At 42.6% G+C, this 24,000-nt stretch overlaps 1 protein-coding gene and 1 long non-coding RNA gene across 7 annotated transcripts in view; one reads left to right on the top strand and one right to left on the bottom strand.

The window, feature by feature from the left end:
• Nucleotides 1-24,000, bottom strand: part of LOC147019174 (plasma membrane calcium-transporting ATPase 2-like) — a 206,655-nt gene that overhangs the window by 18,782 nt on the left and 163,873 nt on the right. For all 6 annotated transcript variants that reach the window (XM_085899502.1, XM_085899506.1, XM_085899501.1 and 3 more), the window contains 6 exons: nt 21,868-22,047; nt 17,639-17,726; nt 10,856-10,962; nt 5,072-5,263; nt 3,970-4,183; nt 2,910-3,121 (listed from right to left, as the gene is read on the bottom strand). In XM_085899502.1, the coding sequence (XP_085755628.1) occupies nt 2,910-3,121; nt 3,970-4,183; nt 5,072-5,263; nt 10,856-10,962; nt 17,639-17,726; nt 21,868-22,047 (993 nt within the window). The remainder of the gene's footprint in view (nt 1-2,909; nt 3,122-3,969; nt 4,184-5,071; nt 5,264-10,855; nt 10,963-17,638; nt 17,727-21,867; nt 22,048-24,000) is intronic.
• Nucleotides 9,462-24,000, top strand: part of LOC147019175 (uncharacterized) — a 49,455-nt gene continuing 34,916 nt past the window's right edge. Inside the window, exons 1-2 of the long non-coding RNA XR_015062665.1 lie at nt 9,462-9,553; nt 13,829-13,918. This is a non-coding gene — a long non-coding RNA (uncharacterized LOC147019175). The remainder of the gene's footprint in view (nt 9,554-13,828; nt 13,919-24,000) is intronic.

Here is a 24,000-nt window from a genome sequence, read left to right as displayed (position 1 = left end):
TGTATATCACACCTATTCTACCGATATTCTGTATGTCACACCAATTCTATCGATATTCTGTATATCACACCTATTCTACCGATATTCTGTTCAGCACACCTATTCTACCGATATTCTGTTCAGCACACCTCTTCTACCGATATTCTGCATATCACACCAATTCTACCGATATTCTGTATACCACACCTATTCTAGCGATATTCTGTATATCACACCTATTCTACCGATATTCTGTATATCACACCTATTCTACCGATATTCTGTATATCACACCAATTCTATCGATATTCTGTATATCACACCTATTCTATCGATATTCTGTATAGCACACCTATTCTATCGATATTCTGTATAGCACACCAATTCTATCGATATTCTGCATATCACACCTATTCTACCGATATTCTGTTTATCACACCAATTCTATCGATATTCTGTATATCACACCTATTCTACCGATATTCTGTTCAGCACACCAATTCTACCGATATTCTGTATATCACACCTATTCTAGCGATATTCTGTATAGCACACCAATTCTATCGATATTCTGTATAGCACACCAATTCTATCGATATTCTGTATATCACACCTATTCTTCCGATATTCTGTTCAGCACACCAATTCTACCGATATTCTGTATATCACACCAATTCTATCGATATTCTGTATATCACACCTATTCTACCGATATTCTGTTCAGCACACCAATTCTATCGATATTCTGTATATCACACCTATTCTTCCGATATTCTGTTCAGCACACCAATTCTATCGATATTCTGTATATCATACCTATTCTACCGATATTCTGTTCAGCACACCAATTCTACCGATATTCTGTTCAGCACACCAATTCTATCGATATTCTGTATATCATACCTATTCTACCGATATTCTGTTCAGCACACCAAGTCTACCGATATTCTGTATATCACACCAATTCTATCGATATTCTGTATATCACACCAATTCTACCGATATTCTGTATATCACACCAATTCTACCGATATTCTGTATATCACACCAATTCTATCGATATTCTGTATATCACACCAATTCTATCGATATTCTGTATATCATACCTATTCTACCGATATTCTGTATATCACACCTATTCTACCGATATTCTGTATATCACACCTATTCTACCGATATTCTGTATATCACACCAATTCTATCGATATTCTGTATATCACACCAATTCTATCGATATTCTGTATATCACACCTATTCTACCGATATTCTGTTCAGCACACCAATTCTACCGATATTCTGTTCAGCACACCTATTCTACCGATATTCTGTTTATCACACCAATTCTATCGATATTCTGTATATCACACCTATTCTACCCATATTCTGTTCAGCACATCAATTCTACCGATATTCTGTATATCACACCTATTCTAGCGATATTCTGTATAGCACACCAATTCTATCGATATTCTGTATATCACACCTATTCTACAGATATTCTGTATATCACACCTATTCTACTGATATTCTGTATATCACACCTATTCTACCGATATTCTGTTTAGCACACCTATTCTACCGATATTCTGTATATCACACCAATTCTACCGATATTCTGTATAGCACACCAATTCTCCCGATATTCTGTATAGCACACCAATTCTATCGATATTCTGTATATCACACCTATTCTACAGATATTCTGTATATCACACCTATTCTACCGATATTCTGTATATCACACCTATTCTACCGATATTCTGTATATCACACCTATTCTACCGATATTCTGTATATCACACCAATTCTATCGATATTCTGTATATCACACCTATTCTACCGATATTCTGTTCAGCACACCAATTCTACCGATATTCTGTTCAGCACACCTATTCTACCGATATTCTGTTTATCACACCAATTCTATCGATATTCTGTATATCACACCTATTCTACCGATATTCTGTTCAGCACACCAATTCTACCGATATTCTGTATATCACACCTATTCTAGTGATATTCTGTATATCACACCAATTCTATCGATATTCTGTATATCACACCTATTCTACAGATATTCTGTATATCACACCTATTCTACCGATATTCTGAAAATCACACCTATTCTACCGATATTCTGTATATCACACCTATTCTACCGATATTCTGTATATCACACCAATTCTATCGATATTCTGTATATCACACCTATTCTACCGATATTCTGTATATCACACCAATTCTATCGATATTCTGTATATCACACCAATTCTATCGATATTCTGTATACCACACCTATTCTAGCGATATTCTGTATACCACACCAATTCTATCGATATTCTGTATATCACACCTATTCTAGGGATATTCTGTATACCACACCAATTCTATCGATATTCTGTATATCACACCTATTCTACCGATATTCTGTTCAGCACACCAATTCTACCGATATTCTGTATATCACACCTATTCTACCGATATTCTGTATATCACACCAATTCTATCGATATTCTGTATATCACACCTATTCTATCGATATTCTGTATACCACACCTATTCTAGCGATATTCTGTATACCACACCAATTCTATCGATATTCTGTATATCACACCTATTCTAGGGATATTCTGTATACCACACCAATTCTACCGATATTCTGTATATCACACCTATTCTACCGATATTCTGTATAGCACACCAATTCTCCCGATATTCTGTATAGCACACCAATTCTCCCGATATTCTGTATAGCACACCAATTCTACCGATATTCTGTATAGCACACCAATTCTACCGATATTCTGTATAGCACACCTATTCTTCCGATATTCTGTATCGCACACCTATTCTACCACAATGCACAAGAAGAGTCGGTTGAGCACATACGAGGTATATGCCATTTGTGTTGGTGCCAGCTGCCGCCCCACCTGTGCCAGAAATGTCCCCAGCACGATGAAACAGAACACAGGGCTGTGAAAAACGCCTTCAAACACGTTCCTCTCGCCATGGATTTTCCGTGCATTCACTTCATTAAAGACCTGCATCAAGACAAACGTGTTGAAGATGATCGTGTAGTGCTCAGTAGGAGGAGCATTCAGAGGGGAATTGCGGCCACTTTCGATGTCAAAAAGTCTTTCTCCTGCAAAGTCAGAACAAGGGCAGGGTTTGGGGGGGGGGAGGGATCGAAAACAAATTACTACAAAATAGAAATGAAAAATGAACCACGCTTGGTGGCATCGTGGTCAGAGCATCTGCTGTCTCTCAACAGACGTCCTACATGTGGTAAAGTTCTCATCGGCTCCAGCCTGATGGAGGAGGGTTAAATGGCTTAGCAGCGGCTTGTGTGGTCAGATTGTGGTGGTGGTTGTTGATTAGACTCAAAGATGTAATCGTTGACAAAGGCTCTTCCACAAAGTATTGATTTAGCGGGCTGAATACTTATGTAAGCGAGATATTTCTGTTTTTAATTTTTAATTAATATGTAAAAAAATTGAAAAAAACATCTTTTCACTTTGTCATCATGGGGTGGTTGGTGTGGATCGGTGACAATTTTTTTTTTAATTTAATCCATTTTAAATTCAGCCTGTAACAACATGTGAAGAAGGCGAGAGGTGTGAATACTTTCTGAAGGCGCAGCAAACGTGGCATGATTGGGAGGGGGCGAATACTTTTGCAGGCACTGTAGGTAAGGATGGGAGATGACAAGAGCTGATGGAGCACTGTCTGCTTGAACTCCTAGTGACCGAGGGAGGGGAGGGGTGGTGGACACAGTGCGGTTTTTGGAAGGCAGTTCCGGGTGAAAAGCAGAAGAAACTGGCAAAACAGGCGAAAAGAGGAAGAACAGACCACGGTGCGTGGAAACCCATGATTTGGGGAGTTTCATCAGGATGGGGGCTTCTGGGGAAAAGGGTTTCTGACTTCAGGAGAATGCAGACGGAAACATCAGGGTTAAAACGCATGCAATAGGGTACACAACAGTGAGCATACCTACGAAAAGAAGTGAAAAGATGATGACCAACTGGAAAGCAGCATGCCCGATAATATTCTTCATCATCGTCCGTGAGATAAGCGGCTTGTCGCGCCCGTATGGGCGACGTAGCAGGAGGGCCTCTGTTGGTGGCTCTGTGGCGAGCGCCAGTGATGCAAAAGTGTCCATGATGAGGTTCACCCACAGCATCTGCACTGCCTTCAGTGGAGAGTCCTGTGATGGAAAATCATCGTTTGGCTGCGCGTGAAAATTAAAAAATGGGGTTAAGCAATCAGTCACGTACGTACGTGTCTGCATTTCGTTAAGAGCGTACATAGAAAACTGTTCACAGGAGGAAATTGAAACTTTACCACATGTCGCATGACCATTTGAGTGTAGTGCAAATCGAGCATATATCAAAAATTTTCAAACTAAATTCTCCTACTAGCTCCGGGACCCAGGATAGTTACTCCCCTGGCCCCCCACCCCCTCTTGCCACCCATGCTCACACAAAGTCCTTCTCAAGACTGCACGGGGTTAAGTATTCGATGAATACCATCTCGTTCGTATGAATGTTCTTGATGCTGTCATCTGCAATTAAATTATTTATCTATTTGTGTAAAGTGTGTTCAAAACGATAACGGCGTGATAAACAATGAATTTTAGAACCTAAAAGTCGACAAGATTATATTTACGATACTGTGAAAAGGTGCAGATGACTGAGTGTTGAACATTTTTCAGATCTAAGGAGGGTTCTTGCGGTTTTGTTGCTCCGATTAGGTGTAAAAACGCTTGAAATGGCCGCCACACATGTCCTCCTGTGCTGGTTAGCATGTTCTAAACTTTTGATAAGGTCCATTGTTTCGCTTGTGCTCTCCCACAGAGACGAGGATTCGATTGCACACGACAATAAGACTTGTTCTCTCATTCCAAATGTACATTTCAACAGGACGGGAATTCAAGGAGAGCGAGAACTGTTTTCTGAGCAAAAACGTCCGTGTCGATAGGTTTGTGATGGTGCCAAAAGTAATTTAAACGCCACACCAGAAAATTGCCAGAACATTGATTAAATTATTATTATTATTATTATTATTATTATTATTATTATTATTATATTCTGACCTGTGTGATGCAAGCCCCAGTGAAGGCCACGATGACGGCGACCACATTGACCGTAAGTTGGAACTGCAGGAACTTGGATATCGAGTCATAAACGTTGCGACCCCACATGACAGCTTTCACGATGCTGCTGAAGTTATCATCCGTGAGAATAATATCAGATGCCTCCTTGGCCACATCTGTCCCTGCAATGCCCTGCAAAACAAAAGCAGCAGCAGCAGTCCTGCTGCATCCCGTGACATACTCCCTGCGGATGTAACCAATCTTCACAGCTTTTGGGGTAAAACCAATCATGCACCTGTGTACAAAAAAAAAATAATAATCTGAACAGCCACATCTAAAATGTGCAATGATTATTTTGTTTGTGAGAGCACCGAGGTCATGTTTACAGACAAGAAATACATGGAGATCAGGATCATTAATGAGGTTATACATGAAGTGTAAAAGCACTCGGTCGGTGAAATTGCAACCTCAAGAAGGGGCTTTGAACATACACCTGGAATGTGGCCGCAATATTTGGGACGGCAAACAAGCTCACTGCGAAGCAAAACAACAAAATAATCAAATAGAAAGCATCCCAAAATGCAAAGCCTGTCCACGTCTGCTTTGTTCTCAAACTAAACTTGATGGAAACAACAGTTAAAAATGTACATTTTAAATATTTTTTTTCATTTGTGATCTCCATGTTCTCATAATAAAGGTTTGTTGATGATTTTATGACAAAAGTTCAGATTGTCAAAAAAAAATAAAAATAATAATAATTATTGCCTGGACAGACAAACTGAAGCTCAAGCGATACTAATAAATGTCAGTGTGCGTGCGTTGTGTGTGTTTCTCCTCCATAACTCCAAAACCATGAAACCGAGCGGCCTGACACTTTGCATGCATCCCAAGGGAACTCCAAGGGAGTGCAAGAGTGAAAATTAGGTATTTGGGTGAATTTGAACAGCCCTTTTGAACATAATTAATGGCCTTATCTAATTGTCCTTTAGCAAGGCATCGTCCTTGGTCAGCCCTCTGTCGGCTGGCTGGGATCTTGATTCACCATTTTGTTTGGTCCATTCAAACATGCCTTGATTTGGAAACACGATCGACTCTCACGGACCAATTAAAGTACATTATTGAAATATTATGTCCGATTTGAGAATCGGATTTCATGGACTAAATAAGTGTCAAAATCAGGAGTGAAATGTGAACATTTAAACAAATTAACGATTTTTTTTTATAACCAAGTGTATTTATTTGAGCAAAATGTTCAGCTTAATTTTTTTTTTCTCCTGTTCACACAATTATATCGAGTGAAGAAAAGATTAACGAATGTGCAGAAAGTGTAACTTCATAGAGCACAACGCTGTGCTCTATAACCTCCTTTTGTAATCCATGGTGATACAGTCCACAGGGATCCTGTGGATGCCAGAACATACACAGTCTGCCTTTTACTGTTTTGTGTGATCTGCTTTCATGACAAAATCTAAATTTTAATATACAACAATAGTTGCTACAATATATTAATAGTCGGCAGTTGCCAAAAATGAAGAGGTACGTAGACAGCACACACAGACGTGGTACAAAAGTGTACAAATGACTATGTGCGGTGTGTGTGTGTGTGTGTGTGTGTGTGTGTGTGTGTGTGTGTGTGTGTGTGTGTGTGTGTGTGTGTGTGTGTGTGTGTGTGTGTGTGTGTGTGTGTGCCTGCGGTGCACGGGTTTCGCAGGCGTTCGGTCCGAACTCAAACTTGCATCTGGGACCGTGGTGCATGGCACCGTGTAGGTGGTTATGTGGCCGTCTCGTCAACCATCTGCACGTCGGGAGCAGACGTGCTGCAGCGTCAAAACCATGCGGGATGTGCCATTGTGCAGTTGGCGTGGGGAAATCTGTGCATGTGTGAGAGTGGAAGGATGAGTGTAATCGCTGGTAATAATGCATGGTCAGCATGATCCACAATGTTGAAGGAATGTGTATTGGGGAAGGTTGGGGGGATTTTAAACGCCACACCACAAAATTGCCAGAACATTGATTAAATTATTATTAAGAGTACATTCTGACCTGTGTGATGCAAGCCCCAGTGAAGGCCACGATGACAGCGACCCTTTGCTTTCGGCCGCTTACCCAATCTCCTGTATCTATTTTTCAAAACCTCAGAGTAAACTTTCCCGACATCCTTCGCTCCTCAGTATACCACAACCAACCTCCGACCACGATCATTTTAGATGACAAGTGGCAGTGGATCCGTGCACAAACTCCAAGCATTGGTATAGAACATTGGTTCCCAACCTGTGGCCCGCGAATAAATGGCAGGTGGTCCGTAATTTACTCCCCCACCAAAAAAAAAGAAGAAGTTATCTTTCAGGTTGTACATGTTTACTCAATAAAAAGCAGGTTGTTCAATTTACTTCCTCGCCGTCCGTCATCTTTTTACACAAATGTTCTTTCCAGCACTCGTCTACATTTGCTCGCTTTTGATGCAATTTGAAGTGAAGCATTCAAAGCCAGCAATTTTAACTGAAATGGACACAAATATTAACTTTTGGTTTGTGCTCAACAATGACATACATCACAGCCCACCACAGTGTTACATCACATCCTGTATACTGTGCAATCATTTTCTACTTTCAGGTTGAATCCCACCCCAACTCGTCTTCGTATTTGTGTAGTGTATTTTAAAAACATAAATATCATGACTGGTTCGACTCTGTGAGCAGTGAGCACAGTGAATTGAAAAATGGAGAGATTTCTTATACGAGCGAGTGGTAGCGGGGAACAGCCTCGGCCAACGACTGCGATCGAGGAATCTCATCAGCCACCTTCAAAGAAAAGAAAGCCTCCATTTTGGAATTATAATCCAGAATCTTTAGCAATTGGGATTTACATTTACTGGATCCGAGGATGAACCAAAGCCACAGTGCGATATTTGTCAGGAGGTATTGTTAAACGAAGCGCTTGAACTTGCAAAATTGCACCGCCATGTGAAAAATGACAACTTTGCTTGATAGTAGTTTGAAAGCATCTTTCCTGATTTCTCTGAGGATTGAAAAGTCCAAACAAAAAACCCCCCTGCACAGTTGGGGAAGATTTTGTGATGCCTTGTGCGAGGGATGTGTGTGAATGTTTATTTGGCTCCGAAGCAGTTTAAAAAAATAAAATAAATTAAAATATATATATTTTTACAAAAAGCTTGCCTCCCTTCAAATTTTAAATATTTCAGTTTGTCGTCGCATTCAAGACATGTCACTCGATACGGAAAACCAATTTGTTCAACATCTTCGAGGGAAGAGATTCGCCGTTCAACTCGATGAATCCACAGACGTTGCTGGTTTCGCTCAATTCCTTGGTTTTCTTGCGGTATCCTTGGGAAGGTGAAATCGTTGAAGATTTCCTGCTCTGTAAACCTCTGGAAACTCGGACAACTGGTGAAGAAATCTTCAAAGCTATTGATTCCTATACGTGTGCACATTGTTTAAAGTGGTCGGATTGTATCGGGATATGCACCGGCAGTGCGCGCTCAATGAAGGGAGTAGTGCACGGAGGTGTTATTCAGTGGGTAAAACAAGTTACCCCAGCAGTACGAGTAACCCACTGCATTGTGCACAGAGAATCCTTCGCAACTCGCCACGTGGAGCCAGAACTACACACTGTTCTGACAGATACAGTGAAAACAGTAAACTTCGTTAAAACAAGGCCACTTAATTCTCAGCTTTTTTTCTGCACCATGCAATTAAATGACACCTGATCGCATCCAACTGTTGCTGCACACCGAGATCCGCTGGCTATATTTGAGCTGCACAAGGAACTGGAGGAACTCTTGACAAACGCAAGCGACAGCCATGCAAGCCAATTCAAAGACCAACTCTTTCTTGCTAAACTTGCACATTTACCCGATATATTTAACCTTGTGAATGATTTCAACCTTTCACTGTAAGGCACAGATACGAACATTTTAATGCTTTGCGATAAGTGATGGGATTCAGAAAGAAACTCCGTGCGGGGCGAACTCACTTGGAAAATGGAATCACTGGAATGTTTCCGTTGTTCAGAGAATTTCTCAGTAATTCTGAGAATTAATTTCCCAGCATCAAAGCAGTTTCGACTGAAGTAAGTCTCAAATTGCGTATCCAAGGCACACGGGTTAGCACAGACATTTCAGATGACAAGTGGCAGTGCGTCCGTGCACCGTTCTCCGAATATACCCTTTCAAACACAAACCTGAGCTGCTGAGCCCAAGATCAGATGGTGGATTTGTCATGTGATGGTGGCCTGAAGGTTAAATTCGGACAGCAATCTCTCATGGTATTTTGGCTCTCTGCTGAAAAGGACTTTGAAGAACTGTCAGGTGAGGCAATAAAAAAAATATTGATTCCATTTGCAACAACCTCTGCTTACGAAGCTGGATTCTCTTGCTTAACAGCCTTAAAACCAAAGTACAGATCTCAGCTCCAGCCAGAACATGACGCGCGTGTTGCCGATCCACAGCTCTCATTAAGTTGCGTAAGTTTATATTCATACTTTACTCTCTCCATGTACTTGTATCATTGAAAATGTGTAGCAGTAACACTACGACCGTTAAGTTTTGTACTGTTATCATTTTAAAAACACTAATTTGAACACATTAAGAAGGGTCTGCTTTTTGACAGACGACACGCGTACGCTGGTTGTGCGCGACATTGATATTAGTCTGCTGTATGAACATAAAAAATTCGTTTTAAAATGTTGTTTTGAAAAAGCAGGTAAGTGGTCTGTGGGAAACGTAGAGACACAAAAGACACTACATTTAAAAAGGTTGGGAACCACCGATATAGAATATGTTTAACTTTTCCGTTCCTGAAATTCTATTTTCCTGCCTGGCCTTACTTATCACAATTACATCATCCGTTCCTTCCTTGATACCTTCTCCACCCTCCACTGACCGAAAAAAAGCCTGAATTTCTTCCTCATTTCCCACTGCAAACCTTGCTGCCCCCTTTATATTTAACATACGGCCATCATTCCGGAAACACTCCCTCTGTCCTCGAAATGATTCCGAATCCTTCTTAGATGTAAAACCTTCCTCCCGACACCATTCTTCCAGCCATCGGTTGACGTATATTGCTCTGCTCATAATTTCTGTATCGTTTCCTAATCTTGGGAGTATCCCAGAAAACATGACCTCACAACCCTTTTCTTTCAGCCGCTAACCCACTATCCTGTAACTATTTTACAAAACCTCTGAGTAAACTTTCCCTCCATCATTCGCACCTCGGTGAACCACTACCAACTTCTTCCTGCCGGGACCCGATACAATATCGTTTACCCTTCCCTCAATGATTCTCATGTTTTTCACCCTCCTCGTGTTGTGATGCATCCATGTGTTGTTGCGCCATTGTTTTAAACTTCCAGTTACCTTCAAATAGGTGAAATTTGACTTCTTTTGAAAAAAAAAAATTTTTTTGGAACAGGCTGAAAGTTGTTTGCAGTTCTTCATGACCATCGGCAAGAATAAGCACACCAGGTATGAAAAGTAAATACTTTTGGTCATCCAGTGGTTCTTATCAGTTAAAGGTGTGAGAGTTTCTGTTTGCCTGGATATTTACTTGAGCAGTCCTTTTGTGAATCCAAATTATGACGTTAAAGTTTCCCCGTCTTCGTTCTGCATCGAGATGCTGCTTCGAGGTCTGTGTCAATAAACTCCATATTTTTGTGACTTCAAAGTTGTTGTTTTTTTTCTCAAAGTATACAGCACAATCGTTGAAAGCAAACTTAATAAGAACATATGTAACAGCAAAATTAACTGATATCAACAACAAAGCATACCATTGCGAAGCCCACATCCGCCTTCTTGAGTGCCGGCCCATCATTCGTTCCATCCCCCGTGACAGCTACAACCTGTCGTTGGTCTCCGATGGTGCTGTCAATTATCCCTATGCCCACAACAAAAATACCATTGTAGACATTTCACACATTTCAAGGAAAAAAAAAATCATAATATGCTGCATCACATACACAGCATTCGATTTAAAAAAAGAAATCTTACATTCGCATGCACACGTACACACAAGACGTGCACGTGCACACATGAGCTGCACACTCGCACAGGAGAGTTCCATTAAGCCGCAAGGACGTTTCACAGATCATTCAAATGAGTGATTATTTGACTGAATGAGGACTCAAAATCATCAGTTTGCTCTGTGTACATGGCCAGGCTTACAAAACCGAGCTCGACACGCTCAATAACTTCGAGAAATGATCGAGTAATCACAAGAATTAATTAGAAAGTTGGTGAGAAAATCAAACACGCCACGAAGACTGAGCACGCAGGCCAAAACCACTGCGAACACTGAGAACGTACCGACATGAACGTGAGGGCAAACCACCGCTTTCGAGCACAACCCAGGCAAAAATAACATTCCTTTCCTGCAGTAACTCTCTGCAGACTTCTGTCGTATACGAGAGTACAACTCCCATAAACTACAGTTCCAACTGTAGCATTTTTGCCTGGGAATGAAACGATGACGCAGGACTACAAATGAACTGTAAAGCAGGAGCTAAAGTTAATCCATAAACTGCCATGAAGAGAGATAGGGGGTACACTTAACTTTTATAATGTCGAGAGGTGTGTGCTAACAGCTGTGGGAGAGAAGATGAAGCAACTTTTTGGGTTTGACCCCTCCTTCAGAGCAAGAGCCCCTCTTCGTAGCAAGAGAGAGGCTCTCCACATCTTGCACGAAGGCCTCGCGCCAGAAGCATCGCTTCACCTCCTTTCGCGTGGATATTAGCGTTTCCTTCTCAGTTTTCGGTTGGGAAAATTTGTTGACCAAATTTTTACACCGATACAGACTCTGACCTCGAGAAAGACTAGTTCTCCATTATGATGACTGTTGTTTCTGACAATACAGTATATTTTAAGGTACAATCCCATTGATGTTGAGGAACATACCTATGCATTTTCATTGCAGTGCAAGTTTTTTTTCTGAATAATTTGAGATATATATATATATATATATATATATATATATATATATATATATATATATATATATATATATATAATAAAACACTGGCTTAAACAAAATAAATGTAAATGTGCCTTTTCCTGCCCATCGACAATGTCATTGGCCTTTCTTCACAGCAAAAGTGAAGTGGGCACCCTTTTTACCCATTGCCTTTTATTTAAGACAAGCAGCGGTACCCGGTGTTGCTCAGGGGGAAACAAGTTGAGAATTGGCAACAAAAAAAAGAAATGAGGACAAAAACATTTATTTCAAAACTTGTATTTTCAAAAAAAAACATGCAGGTAGTGTACAAAAATAAATAAATGGAAACACCCGAGTAAATGAGGGACACCAAGCAATGGCTTCCACACAGGCATGGCCCATGTGTTAATTAAACACATCATATCCCACCCAGCATGCTTAGGGTCAAGTCTGGTTGCCTATAATTATGGCGAGCATGGCTGCAACAGGGGACCCTCCGATGCCCCCACATCCACAGAGCACGTGTGGTCACCCATTGGTTTGATGAGCGTGACACTGATGTCATCAATATGTCATGGCCTTCTCAGGCTGCAGATCTGAACCCAATCGAGCATTTATGGGATATTCTGCATTGATGCCCCATCCCATTTCTGGGATAGACAGGCGTTTTCCACCTCCATCAAGCAGGTGAGAGTTGATTGACTCTCTCGTGGAAGAATGGTGCCGCATCCTTCTTGCAGAATTCTAGATGCTGGTGGACTCTATGCCACAGCGCATACGGGCTGTACTGGCCACACGCGGTGGCCCAACACCCGATTAAGTGACTTTACATTGGTGTTTACATTTTTTTTGGTCCTCTACCTGTTCCATAACAAAAATGTACACAAACACCAAAACCAACTAGAAGGTCACTCGGTAGAACGCATACCTCTTCCCCGCAATGCCCGATCCATGAGAACATATCGGGCCCAATACATTTTTGAAATATTATGCTATATATCGGTTTTGACCCCCATCTCTCGTTGGTGAGGAATCACTGAAAAAAAAAAACAATTATCGGATCTGAATCTTCACCAAAAATCGAATCAATTCGCCCTTGCCACAAACCCAACGTGTCCACCAAGTTTTGTCTGAATCCGTCCACAACTTTTTGAGATATTGTACGATATATCAGTTTCGCCCTATCGCTCAATGGTGAAGAATGACTTTAAAAACTATCAGATCTGGATTCGGATTCGGATCTTCACCAAAATCTAATCGGTTCATCATTGTCAGACACCCAACCTGTGCACAAAATTTCATTCAAATCCGTTCACAACTTTTTTCAGATATCCTGTACACAGACAAACAAACAAACAAAGACAGAAAGGGGTGAAAACAAAACCTCCTTCATCTTCGGTGGCAGAGGTAAAAATAGGGGCAATACCCATGGCGCTCACCTGGTAGAATAATGACACGGAGGAGGAAGTCAACATGTGATGGAATCAGCAACATGTACCAATGAAATGGCAAATACCTGTTTTGAGAAGCAACCCCCCCCCCATAAACCACCTTGGACCCAGATTTTTTAAAGTCGTGTGAACAAACCTTGGTACATCATGGGTGATGAATTTTTGGTCAGGTTTCAATGAAATTATGTGTGTAGTTTTTGAGAAGACAGCAAATACATATTTTGGAGAGCCACCCCCTCATATACCCCCTTCGATCCCGATTTTTTTATGATTTAAAAAAAATTGTCATGAACAAACTTTGGTTCATCTTGGGTGATGAAGGTTGTGGTGAAGTTTCATCAGAATTGTGTGCGTCGTTTCAGAGAAGTTACAAGTGCTTATGGACGGAAGGACGGACGGAGCGACGGATGGACGACGCACCATGCCATAAGCTCCCCAGAACTACATTCCAGGTGAGCTGAAAATGAAATAACTACACGAAAGAGCCTCTGTGTAAACAATATTCCTAGTCTTGCCTTCTGGTGCAAAGTCATGTAAATGTTTTCCATTGCCTCCTTGAGAGCATCAAACATAAAGCTGCCCATGGGAAAAGTTTCAACATATTTATCAAATTCATTCCAACCACATGTAAAGATTGTCCTTGAGCCTCGTTAATGGACATTGCAAAGCTGAGTCGGAGGGGGAATTGAAAACTCTTGATTTAAAAGGCTGTGTCAGTTGGGAAGATAGGTCTCCGAGGCAGAAAGATACGTATATTCACTTTTGAAATTGCTCTCGAAAGGAAAAATCTTGACAAAACAATGCAATTCTCATACGAGTCTCAATTTTGAACGAAGGAGGGAAATGCAAAGTGTAGAAAGTGAGAAAGTCAAATTTGCAATGGGCAGGGGGTGGGGGGGGGGTAGAGTGGGGCGTGGGTGGGGGAGGTGGGAACGGGTCACGTTGAGGCCACACCTACAAACCGCCACAATAAATAAATAAATAATTTAGAATTTAGTTTAAGGCCCGGTCACACCTTGACGTTTTAGCCAACGTATGCCGATTTTTGAATTTTTTTTCTAAAACGCTGGCACACGTTGAATACGTTCTGGGTAAGTTTTGATAACATTGAGAGCACGATGGCATACGTCGTAGTACGTTGCCATACGTCGTTGTACGTTGGCTTTAAACGTTGTACTTTTCGGTTGTCCTCAAATTTTTTCATGCTTGAAATTTCACGACGTATGCCGGCGTATGACTCACACGTTCCGCTACGCTGGCCACAAGTTGTAGGCACGGTCTGCGATCGTTGACAGACGTCAACACATGCTACTTGTAAGTTAATCATAAGTTGAGACACGCCGAGGTAATGTTTAGCGTACCCGAAACTTATTTCTAACCTATGATTAATGTGTTGTTGGCACGTTACGCGATCGTTGCCACACGTCGACAGACGTTACTTTTCAGTTACTCATAGGCTGAAAGACGTCGGTATAATGGATCGTCCTTGCGTCAGCGTCCACGGCCACGGCCAGGACACTTATTTGCAGCATTCTTCAAACTTTTCTTCGGCATGACGAGGATGTTCACACTTCGATGTCTAGCTTGGCTATGATTCCAATTGTCCATCGGCAGCGTCGATTTAAAATAGTCGAGTTTGAGCGTTTTAACACGTTCAGAAGAAACGCTTCAAATTTCCAAACCCCAGCGTCAAAAAAATAAAAAAACAAAGGCGAGTGACAGCAATTTAAATCGTTCATTGTAAACAATGAAACTAGCTGAGTGGTACCGTTTAAGGATCGTTGAGTGTAAAAAAAATCCAATTGTTGAGCGCAAGCGTCTACTTTCAATAGTGGAGATGCAGCCATTTAAATCATTGAGTGGCAGCCTATGAACCTACCCGTGGACACGCGGACGCAAGGACGATCCATCATAACCCACACCCTCCCCCTCACACCCACCTACTACTGCCAACATGAACAAACTACTACTAATACTAATACTAATACTGATACTAATACTGATACTGTTACTGCTGACATGGACATCGACTCAAAAAGGAACTCGAAAACACTGTTGGGTTCCCCTTTTATGAACACCATTTTTATATACCAATTCCCAAAACCGCTGGGAACACGTCTTTATATGGCAGTTGTAAGCTAGAAACACGTTCATTTATTTTTTTTGTCGACCGGAAGACGTCATTGGAATACGTCTACATACGTCGATGTGTGTTGGGGCTACGTAAAGAATTGGTTCAAAGCACGTCAAACATAAGTTAGAAATAAGTTTCGCGTAAAAAAGACATTACCGCGACGTGTTTCGACTTGTGAGTAGCTTATAAGTAGCCTTTGTGGACGTGTGTAAGCGTCCACATATCGTGTGTAAAACTTATCCCCATCGCATGCGGAACGTGTGTCATACGCCGAGTACGTCGTAAAATTTTGAACATGTTCAAAATTTCTTGACGTACTCTACTTACTACGACTTATGATAGCGTACTTTAGCGTTCTACTCACGTATACCAAACTTACCCATACCGTATTTGACGTGCCCCAACGTTTTAGACACACTTTTTGTTACGTCGGCATACGCTGGCAAGATCGCCAAGGTGTGACCGCGATTTTGACCCTTCCATTTCTACGGCAGTTATGATTCGAATCGTTGTGCGTCAGCCTTTTAATAGGCTACGCCACGACATCGTCGGCGATGCGTGCAACGCGCTATGCCTGAGTTAGACTATCGTTGGGCATCGGTTGTGTAGGCCGACAACAGGTTCAGCATTCGTTGGTATAAGTTATCTAGAACACAACGAAACGTTCTGTGTCCGTTACCGATGCGTTATACATAAGACCAAGTCGGTATGAATACGTCCGAATCTTTAAAAAAAAACATCAAAAGTTCAACGTAAGCCAGCGTTTTACATAAATTTTAACACGTTGCCATCGCTGGCTAAAACGTCAAGGTGTGACCGGGCCTTTAGTGATGTCATCATATGGTCATTAAAAAAAATACCAAACAAACAAGTAGCGAATGTTGAACAGGAGATCCAATTTGGTCTCAGTGTCAACTTTGGTGCCAATTGGCTCAGTAGTTTGGGCATGATTGGCATTTCTCTCTCACACACACACACACACACACACACACACACACACACACACACACACACACACACACACACACACACACACACACACACACACACACACACACACACACACACACACACACACACACACAATGATTTTTTTACTTGTATGATGCTGAAACATACCTGGCTGGATATGTTGTGACATGAAAGAGAAAAATCTTCACTTGCAAGGATGTAAAACGGTCGTGCTATGTGCCGACATCCCTTAACGCCACGCAATCCTTCTCTTCCAAAAACAAATGAAAGACAAAATACTGTATTGGAGTCATCAGAAGGAACCCGACCCAAACAAAGAGCAAAGATGGAGTCATCAGGAAGAACCGAGATAGGATTCGGCTTTCAGCTGCCACTCTACCCTAAAACCCATCCAGGAGCGGCCAAGTGAACCTTACAGAAATGTTTATTTGTAAAAATTATTTAATCCCAGAGTACCTTTCTACAATCATGGCATTCTTAATATTTCAGTTGGATTGGCAGCCTCGTATCCAATGTGGGAAACAAGATGGATCGTATGAACGAATCATGATAACCAAATCAAAATGTGCTTTTTGCGTCCATCGACTACTCCTTGCATATGGTGGGTGTCCCATTCCCGTGAACAGTTCCGATTTTGGTTAAAAAAAAAAAAATACATTTCTCATTCTACTTATCATTCTATCTGTCAATCTATCGCATCATCTGTTTGGTGCATTCTCGTGTCGTTTCGAGAGAGGTATTTCCCACATTCCATAAGAGTCTGCCTATCTCACCGAAAGATGCTGAATGCCATTATTGTAGAACGGGACTGCTTGGATAAAATAAGTGTAGGGATTCTGCAGGTAACAATAACAGCCGGCAGTTTAGTCACAATTATCCAGGTTTGATTATATTCACATCGAAGAAAGTATTATTTGAGAATGCCAGCAATGCATTCGACACAAATGCATGAAGTACAGGACGTTAGTGGATGACAGACAAGTCAAAACAGGATGTGGGATATGCATATCAGGAATTCCATCATGATACTAATGCACGTGCACAGAGAGCTGCAAGATGTGCACACCTTTAACGAGTGTGTGCTTGTCGGTTGGTGATGAGCGAGCGAGGACACGCAGTTTGGGCCAAATCTTGTCGATTCGCTCCTGCTCGACCTGCCAGAAGCACACAAACTCAAAAATACAAGATTTGCATTATTTAATCCCAAACAATATACAGTACAGGGCTTTCAGAGAGGATTCACACCCTTTGACTTTTTCACATTTTGTTGTTACAGCATGAATATAAAATGGATTAAATTAAAAAAAAAAAAAGAATTCTCACCTATCTTAACAAAATACCCCATTCATGACGAGGTGAAAACATATTTTTAGAAATGTTTACAAATCAATTAAAAATGAAAAGCTGAAATGTCTTGGACGTGCACACGAGTCGTAAAAGTCTTCATAACTATTAAATACTTTGTAGAAGCTCCTTTGGCAGTAATTACAGCTTTGAATCTTCTTGGGTATGTCTGTACCAGCTTTGTACATCTTGATTTGGGGATTTTTCTCCCATTGTTCCTTGCAGATTTGCTCAAGCTCTGTCAGGTTGGATGGGGAGCGTCGGCGAACGGCAATCTTCAAGTCTTTCCACAGATTCTCAATGAGGTTCAAGTCTGGGCTTTGGCTGGGCCACTCATGGACTTTCACGTTGTTGTTCTGAAGCCATTCCAGTGTTCCTTTGGCTGTATGCTTCGGGTCATTGTCCTGTTGGAACGTAAATCTTCACCGCAGTCTGAGGTCTTTTGCACTCTGAAGCAGGTTCTCCTCAAGGATTTCCCTGTATTTGGCTCCATTCATTGTTCCCTCTATCCTCACAAGTCTCCCATTCCCTGCCACTGAAAAGTATCCCCAGAGCATGATGCTGCCACCACCATGCTTCACGGTAGGGATGGTGGTAAATGGGTGATGTGCTGTGCTCCGTTTCCGCCAGATGTAGTGTTTTGCATTCAGGCCAAAGAGTTTAATTTTCATCTTATCAGACCAGAGAATCTTTTGCATCATGCTCTCAGAGCCTTTTTGCAAACTCCAGGCATGTTGTCATGTGACTTTTTCTCAGGAGTGGCTTCCATCTGGCCACTCTCTTGTAAAGCCTAGATTTGTGAAATTCTGCAGACCGTCGTCTTTCCAGCAGGTTCTCCCATCTCAGCTAAGGAATTCTGTCGTTCTGTCAGAGTAGTCACTGGGTTCTTGGTCACTTCCCTAATTAAGGTCCTTCTTGCCCGGTTGCTCAGTTTGGTCAGACGGCCAGCTCCAGGAAGAGTCTGGGTAGTTTCACATTCTTTCCATTTCCTAATGATGGAGCCCGCTGTGCTCTTGGAAACTTTCAACTCTATAAATTGTTTTATACCCTTCCCCAGATCTATGCCTCCTCTCAATTATATCTCAGAATTCCTAACAGTTCTTTGGACTTCATGGTAGAGTTTCTGCTCTGACGTGCACTATCAACTGTGGGACCCTATATAGAAAGGTGTGTTTCTTTCTACATAATGTTCTATCACTCAATTTGGCCACAGGTGGACTCCACTCAAGTTGTCGAGACATCTCAAGGATAATAAAAGGAAATCGGATGCACCCGAGCTCAATTTGGAGTGTCATAGAAAAGGGATTGAATACACCAGGACCCTGACATTCATGGGGGATATGTTCTGGGAATGTTGAAACTGCGAATGTGGGGGCATCGTTTCAATGGCAAATGGAGGGGATAAGTTCCAGGGATTTACCGACAGAGGGAAAATCCGCGAGTGTTTTGCCATTATTACAATGGAGACAAAGGGGATAACGTTATCGGTTCGCGGGAGTTCCTGGTTCATGAAAAATACTGTAAATTGTGACACCACCAAAGTCGGGGAATTGGTACAATGGGGACAAAGGGGATAATGTTATTTGTTAGGGTTAGGGTTAGGGTTTAAAATCTCTTAACCATCCCATACCACACCGGGAAACGATAAAAACATCATCATGATGTACCGTTTCAATTTTTTTATGAAACAAACACAGCACAAGTAACTTTCCAAAATTATGATGAAGATGATGATTCTGATGATGAGGTGCGCCGGGTAAAAGAAGTCGTGAAAGTTGATATTACTCCCTGGTCGAGTGGCTGGATGAGGGAGGTGGTGTTCGGCGGCAGAAACATGACCTCAATGTTCGGTGAGTGCCGTTCAGATCCGTGAGGTGGCCAGGAGTGTTGTCAAGCAGCAGGAGTACCTTGAACGAAAGGTTCTTTCCTGTAAGGTACCTCTCGACCTGAGGAATGAAGCAGGAATGGATCCAGGCCATAAAAAGTTCAGACGTCACCCACGCCTTCCTGTTCACCCTCCAGTACACGGGCAGAACCTGCTTGTTTTTGTTCTCCAGCCCACGCGGGTTCAGAAAATGGTAGAGCATCATGGGCTTTACCATGAAGTCCCCTTCAGTGTTTGCGCAGTGGAGAAGGGATACCCGGTCCTTTGTGGCCTTGAAGCCGGCTGCTTTGGCCTCACGCTGTGGCCAGCATCTTTTTCCAAAACAAGCCGGTCTCATGAGCATTAAAGACATGCTCTGGCATGTACCGCTGCTCCTCGATGAGGCTCGCGAGTTCTACAGGGAATGCCTTGGCTGCGTTGTGGTCCGTGGAGGAACGCTCCCCTATGAGCTTGACGTTGCACAAATTATATCACGTCTTGAAGTGGTGAAACCACCCCCTGCTCACTGTAAACAGGCTGGAGCTGCCGCTTGTAACCACCGCAATCAAGCTTGCACCACCCGTGCCAGAGTGATGGTCGTGCAGGAGCTTCGCCTTCTCCCGTATCAGTGGTCTGCTTCGAGGCATACGCTTCTGAGTGTTATCCTCGATCCTTGGGAACCATTTTCGAAGAATGAACGGAGCGAGAGGCAATACACAGGTCAGAGAAACGGGACGAGAATGATGGCGATCCAGGACATGGTGTGTAATCTGCACATTGTTTGGGGGGGATTTGTGTGGGTGATGCAGTATTCGGCAGCTGATAATAGATGTGGTGAGTGATGTCACTGTGTAATTAGTCCATATGTAGCTAGCTGCTAATTACACCAATAGATATGCTGAACGTTTCCATTCTTGAAGTCACAGGAAATGACATCTTTCCTATTTACAGGCAGATTATGCTGAGCATTTAAAAAATGTAACAGCTCAGATTGTGCTGTTCGTAGCAAGACTAATTTAACCCAAAGATGTGCTGAATGTTTCCACTGTGTAATGTCCGTATGTAGCGACCTGGTAATTACTGGATACATCAATCAATGCCGTTAGTGTTTTCATTCAGTAAGTAACTCACGGGGGATGGTGTCGCAGGGAATGATGTGTTACACTGGTGAGACATCCCGCGAAACTACAACATTGTATGTGCAGTACCATATGTTTAAAGTGCACATGGTGAGACATCCTACGAAACTATGTGTATCCTGCGAAGCCACAATACACGTACAGGAAGCAGGTCATGGTCGTGGTTCGTGGAAGATTGTTTTTTGCATATGTACAGTATTGTACTGTACGTACATCCAGCTGCTTTGTGCGTGGCTCGTGGAAGATATGTTATAGAACTGTGTTATGCTCGCGGCTCATGGGGAAAAATAAAAATAATAAATAAATAAATCGCTGCGAAAACCGCGAATACTCGGGGCAATTTCCACGAATGTAGGAGCATGTCGCAAATTATCAACCGTGAATACACGGAACCCATGAATGTTGGGGTCCAGCTGCACCAGTGTGACCACTCCACGTTTTCATAACTGCCAAGGTGAGCCAATGAAAAAAAGCCAAGAATTCACAAGGTTTCGGAAAAGCGATGATAATAGAAAACCTATACGCCAACAAAACCGATAGAAAACCAAGACGCCAAGGTGAACAACGAATAACCAAGATCTTGTGAAAAAAAGCCAAGGAGTGGTCACACTGAGCTGTACTTATTGACTCAAGACATTTCAGCTTTTCAATTTTAATTACTTTGCAAAATATATAGATATATTTTTAATTCCACTTGGGCATCATGGGGTGTTATGTATAGATAACTGCCAACCCCCCCCCGCCCCCCTCAGTTTAATTCAGTTCAAATTCCTGCTGTAACAACAAAATGTGAAAAAGTCAAGGGGTGTGAATACTTTCTGAAGGTACTCTCTAATCTTAAGCAAGTGTAAAACAACCCTAATATAACCCTTTAACAACAAGAACAAAGACCAATCCCTTTCGAGAACCATTCCTGAGCATGTTCTTATTATATTGTCCAGCCTCTACCTCTCCCTTCTCATTATGAATGCGTCGGTTGAAATCTCTGCCCTCGATGCACAGGAAGTCGTGTTCGGGCTGCAGGATGCCACACTTGGATGCGATAGCACGTGCCGTGTTTATGTTGTCCCCAGTCACCATCCGCACAGTAATGCCTGCACGTTGGCATTTGTGTATTGCTTCTGGAACCTGCAGACAGGTACCCAGAGAACAGCACCAACAGTACAGGGATAATGCTATGGTGGGTTGTAACGAATTGAGAATGGCATGAGAAGAGGAAAACAAAATCATGAGTGAGAGTCAAAAAGATTTGTCCCGCTTTCAAAATACTTAAAAGCTAAAAGCATGAAATATATTCCTTCATCAGGAAATATGCACAATGCTGGGAGATATGTGTGACGCTGCCTGAAAATAGACACGGGATCTAGTCCATATGCTCCCGCAGGAGCCTCGACATTGTTCCAAAAAATAAATCAAAGAAAGATGTAGGGATGGTTTCACATGATCATTTCTTGTGACCATCTCTAACTTGTTTACATACATTTTGAAGGAACATGCCCACATCATTTTTCATGTTGAAATGACTCGTTTCTTTACTTTTTATTTGGAAATGTGTTGCCTGTAAAGAGAAGACCTCTTTGGTGTAAAGCCAGACTGCTCTGGACGCTGGTGCTCAAGCAGATGGTGGTGAGCCCGATTTAGAATTATCCGAGCAAAGACCTTGCCCGGCACTGAGAGCAGCGTCACCGCTCGGTAGTTGTTGCAGTCTTGGCGATCACCCTTCCCTTTCCAGAGAGGGACAACAAGACCCCTCTTCCAGTCAGTTGGGATGATGCCTGTGTTCCAGGCAGAGCACAGAACTGCATGCAACGACATGAGTGCAGCATTTCCACCAGCCTTGAGAAGTTCAGCATGGATGCCACAGATCCCTGGAGCATTACCCCATTTTCAACTGGTTCACCGCAGCCCGTGTTTCCACAAACAAAGTTGGACCACAGTTGATTGGAGGGTCAGCAACAGGGATGGTAACAGCACTGATGTCCAACTCGACAGCTGGTGGATCAGCCTGGTACAACTGCTCAAAGTAACCGGCCCAGCGGGCCTTCACTTCGGACTCCTCTGTCAAGAGCCCACCACCTCCGCTCTCACTGCAGTTTCCCGAGGGATGGGCTTGGATGAACGCAATGTGCGAATTCCCTTGGAAGCGGGACAAGAATCACTTGACCACATGTGATGCTCTACACCCTCACAGATTCCTCGCACATAGGCCTCCTTGTCCACCCTTAGTGCACATACAGTTTTACGCCTCAGCTCCGTGAACAGCTCAGCTCTGCCATTCAGCCTGGCCCTGCGACTCTGGTCAATGGTATCCAGTGTCCCTTGAGAGACAAAATTCTTCTTTGCCCTGCGGTGAGCTCCAAGGCATCCACCGGCAACATCAAGGACAGTGGTCTTGAAGGTGCTCCACAACTCTTCAGGACCCCCCAAAGCACCCAGACCCCCCAAGTGTCCACTCAGCCTGTTTGCAAACTCTTCAGCTACCCTCTTATTTTTGAGCTTGCCAACATCCAGCCTCGGCTGGGATGGAACTATTATCGTGGATATAAGGTGCAATTTAAGAGTTGCTCCAACAAGCCTGTGGTCAGTATTGAGGAACTGAGCACTCCGGTGGACCCTGCAGTTCCAGATCATCCTCCAGCAACTAGCACTGAGCACGTGGTCAATCTCCTTTGCCACACCGCCAGTGTTGGAATACCAAGTCTAGCGATGAGCTTGTGGGCGCTGAAACCATGAACCAGCCACCCTTAGTCCATGACTTCTTGCAAAGTCAAGGAACTTCGTGCTATTCTGGTTCACAGTTCCAGACCCATGGGGACCAACACACGTCTCATAACCATCCCTATCAGTTCCAGTCGATGCATTGAAATCCCCCAAGACTAGAAGTGTATCTCGTTTGGGGCACTGATCAACCACAGACTCGAGCATGGCATAGAATGCATCCTTCACGGTGAGATCACTCGCCTCAGTTGGAGCATAGAGAGACCAGGGAAATGACGCCCAAGGAGTGACGGATCCTTCGTCTCATAATGCGCTCGTTGACCGGTGTTACCTCAAGTATAATTTGGGTCAGCTTATTGGACA

This window comes from Eptatretus burgeri, chromosome 10 (genome assembly GCF_056783735.1).
Source record: "Eptatretus burgeri isolate ZD-2024b chromosome 10, Ebu_testis_v1, whole genome shotgun sequence".
NCBI classification, from domain to species: Eukaryota; Metazoa; Chordata; class Myxini; order Myxiniformes; family Myxinidae; genus Eptatretus; species Eptatretus burgeri.
The sequence above is the reverse complement of the archived record's forward strand: the minus strand, read 5'-3'. Positions and strand labels throughout refer to the sequence as shown.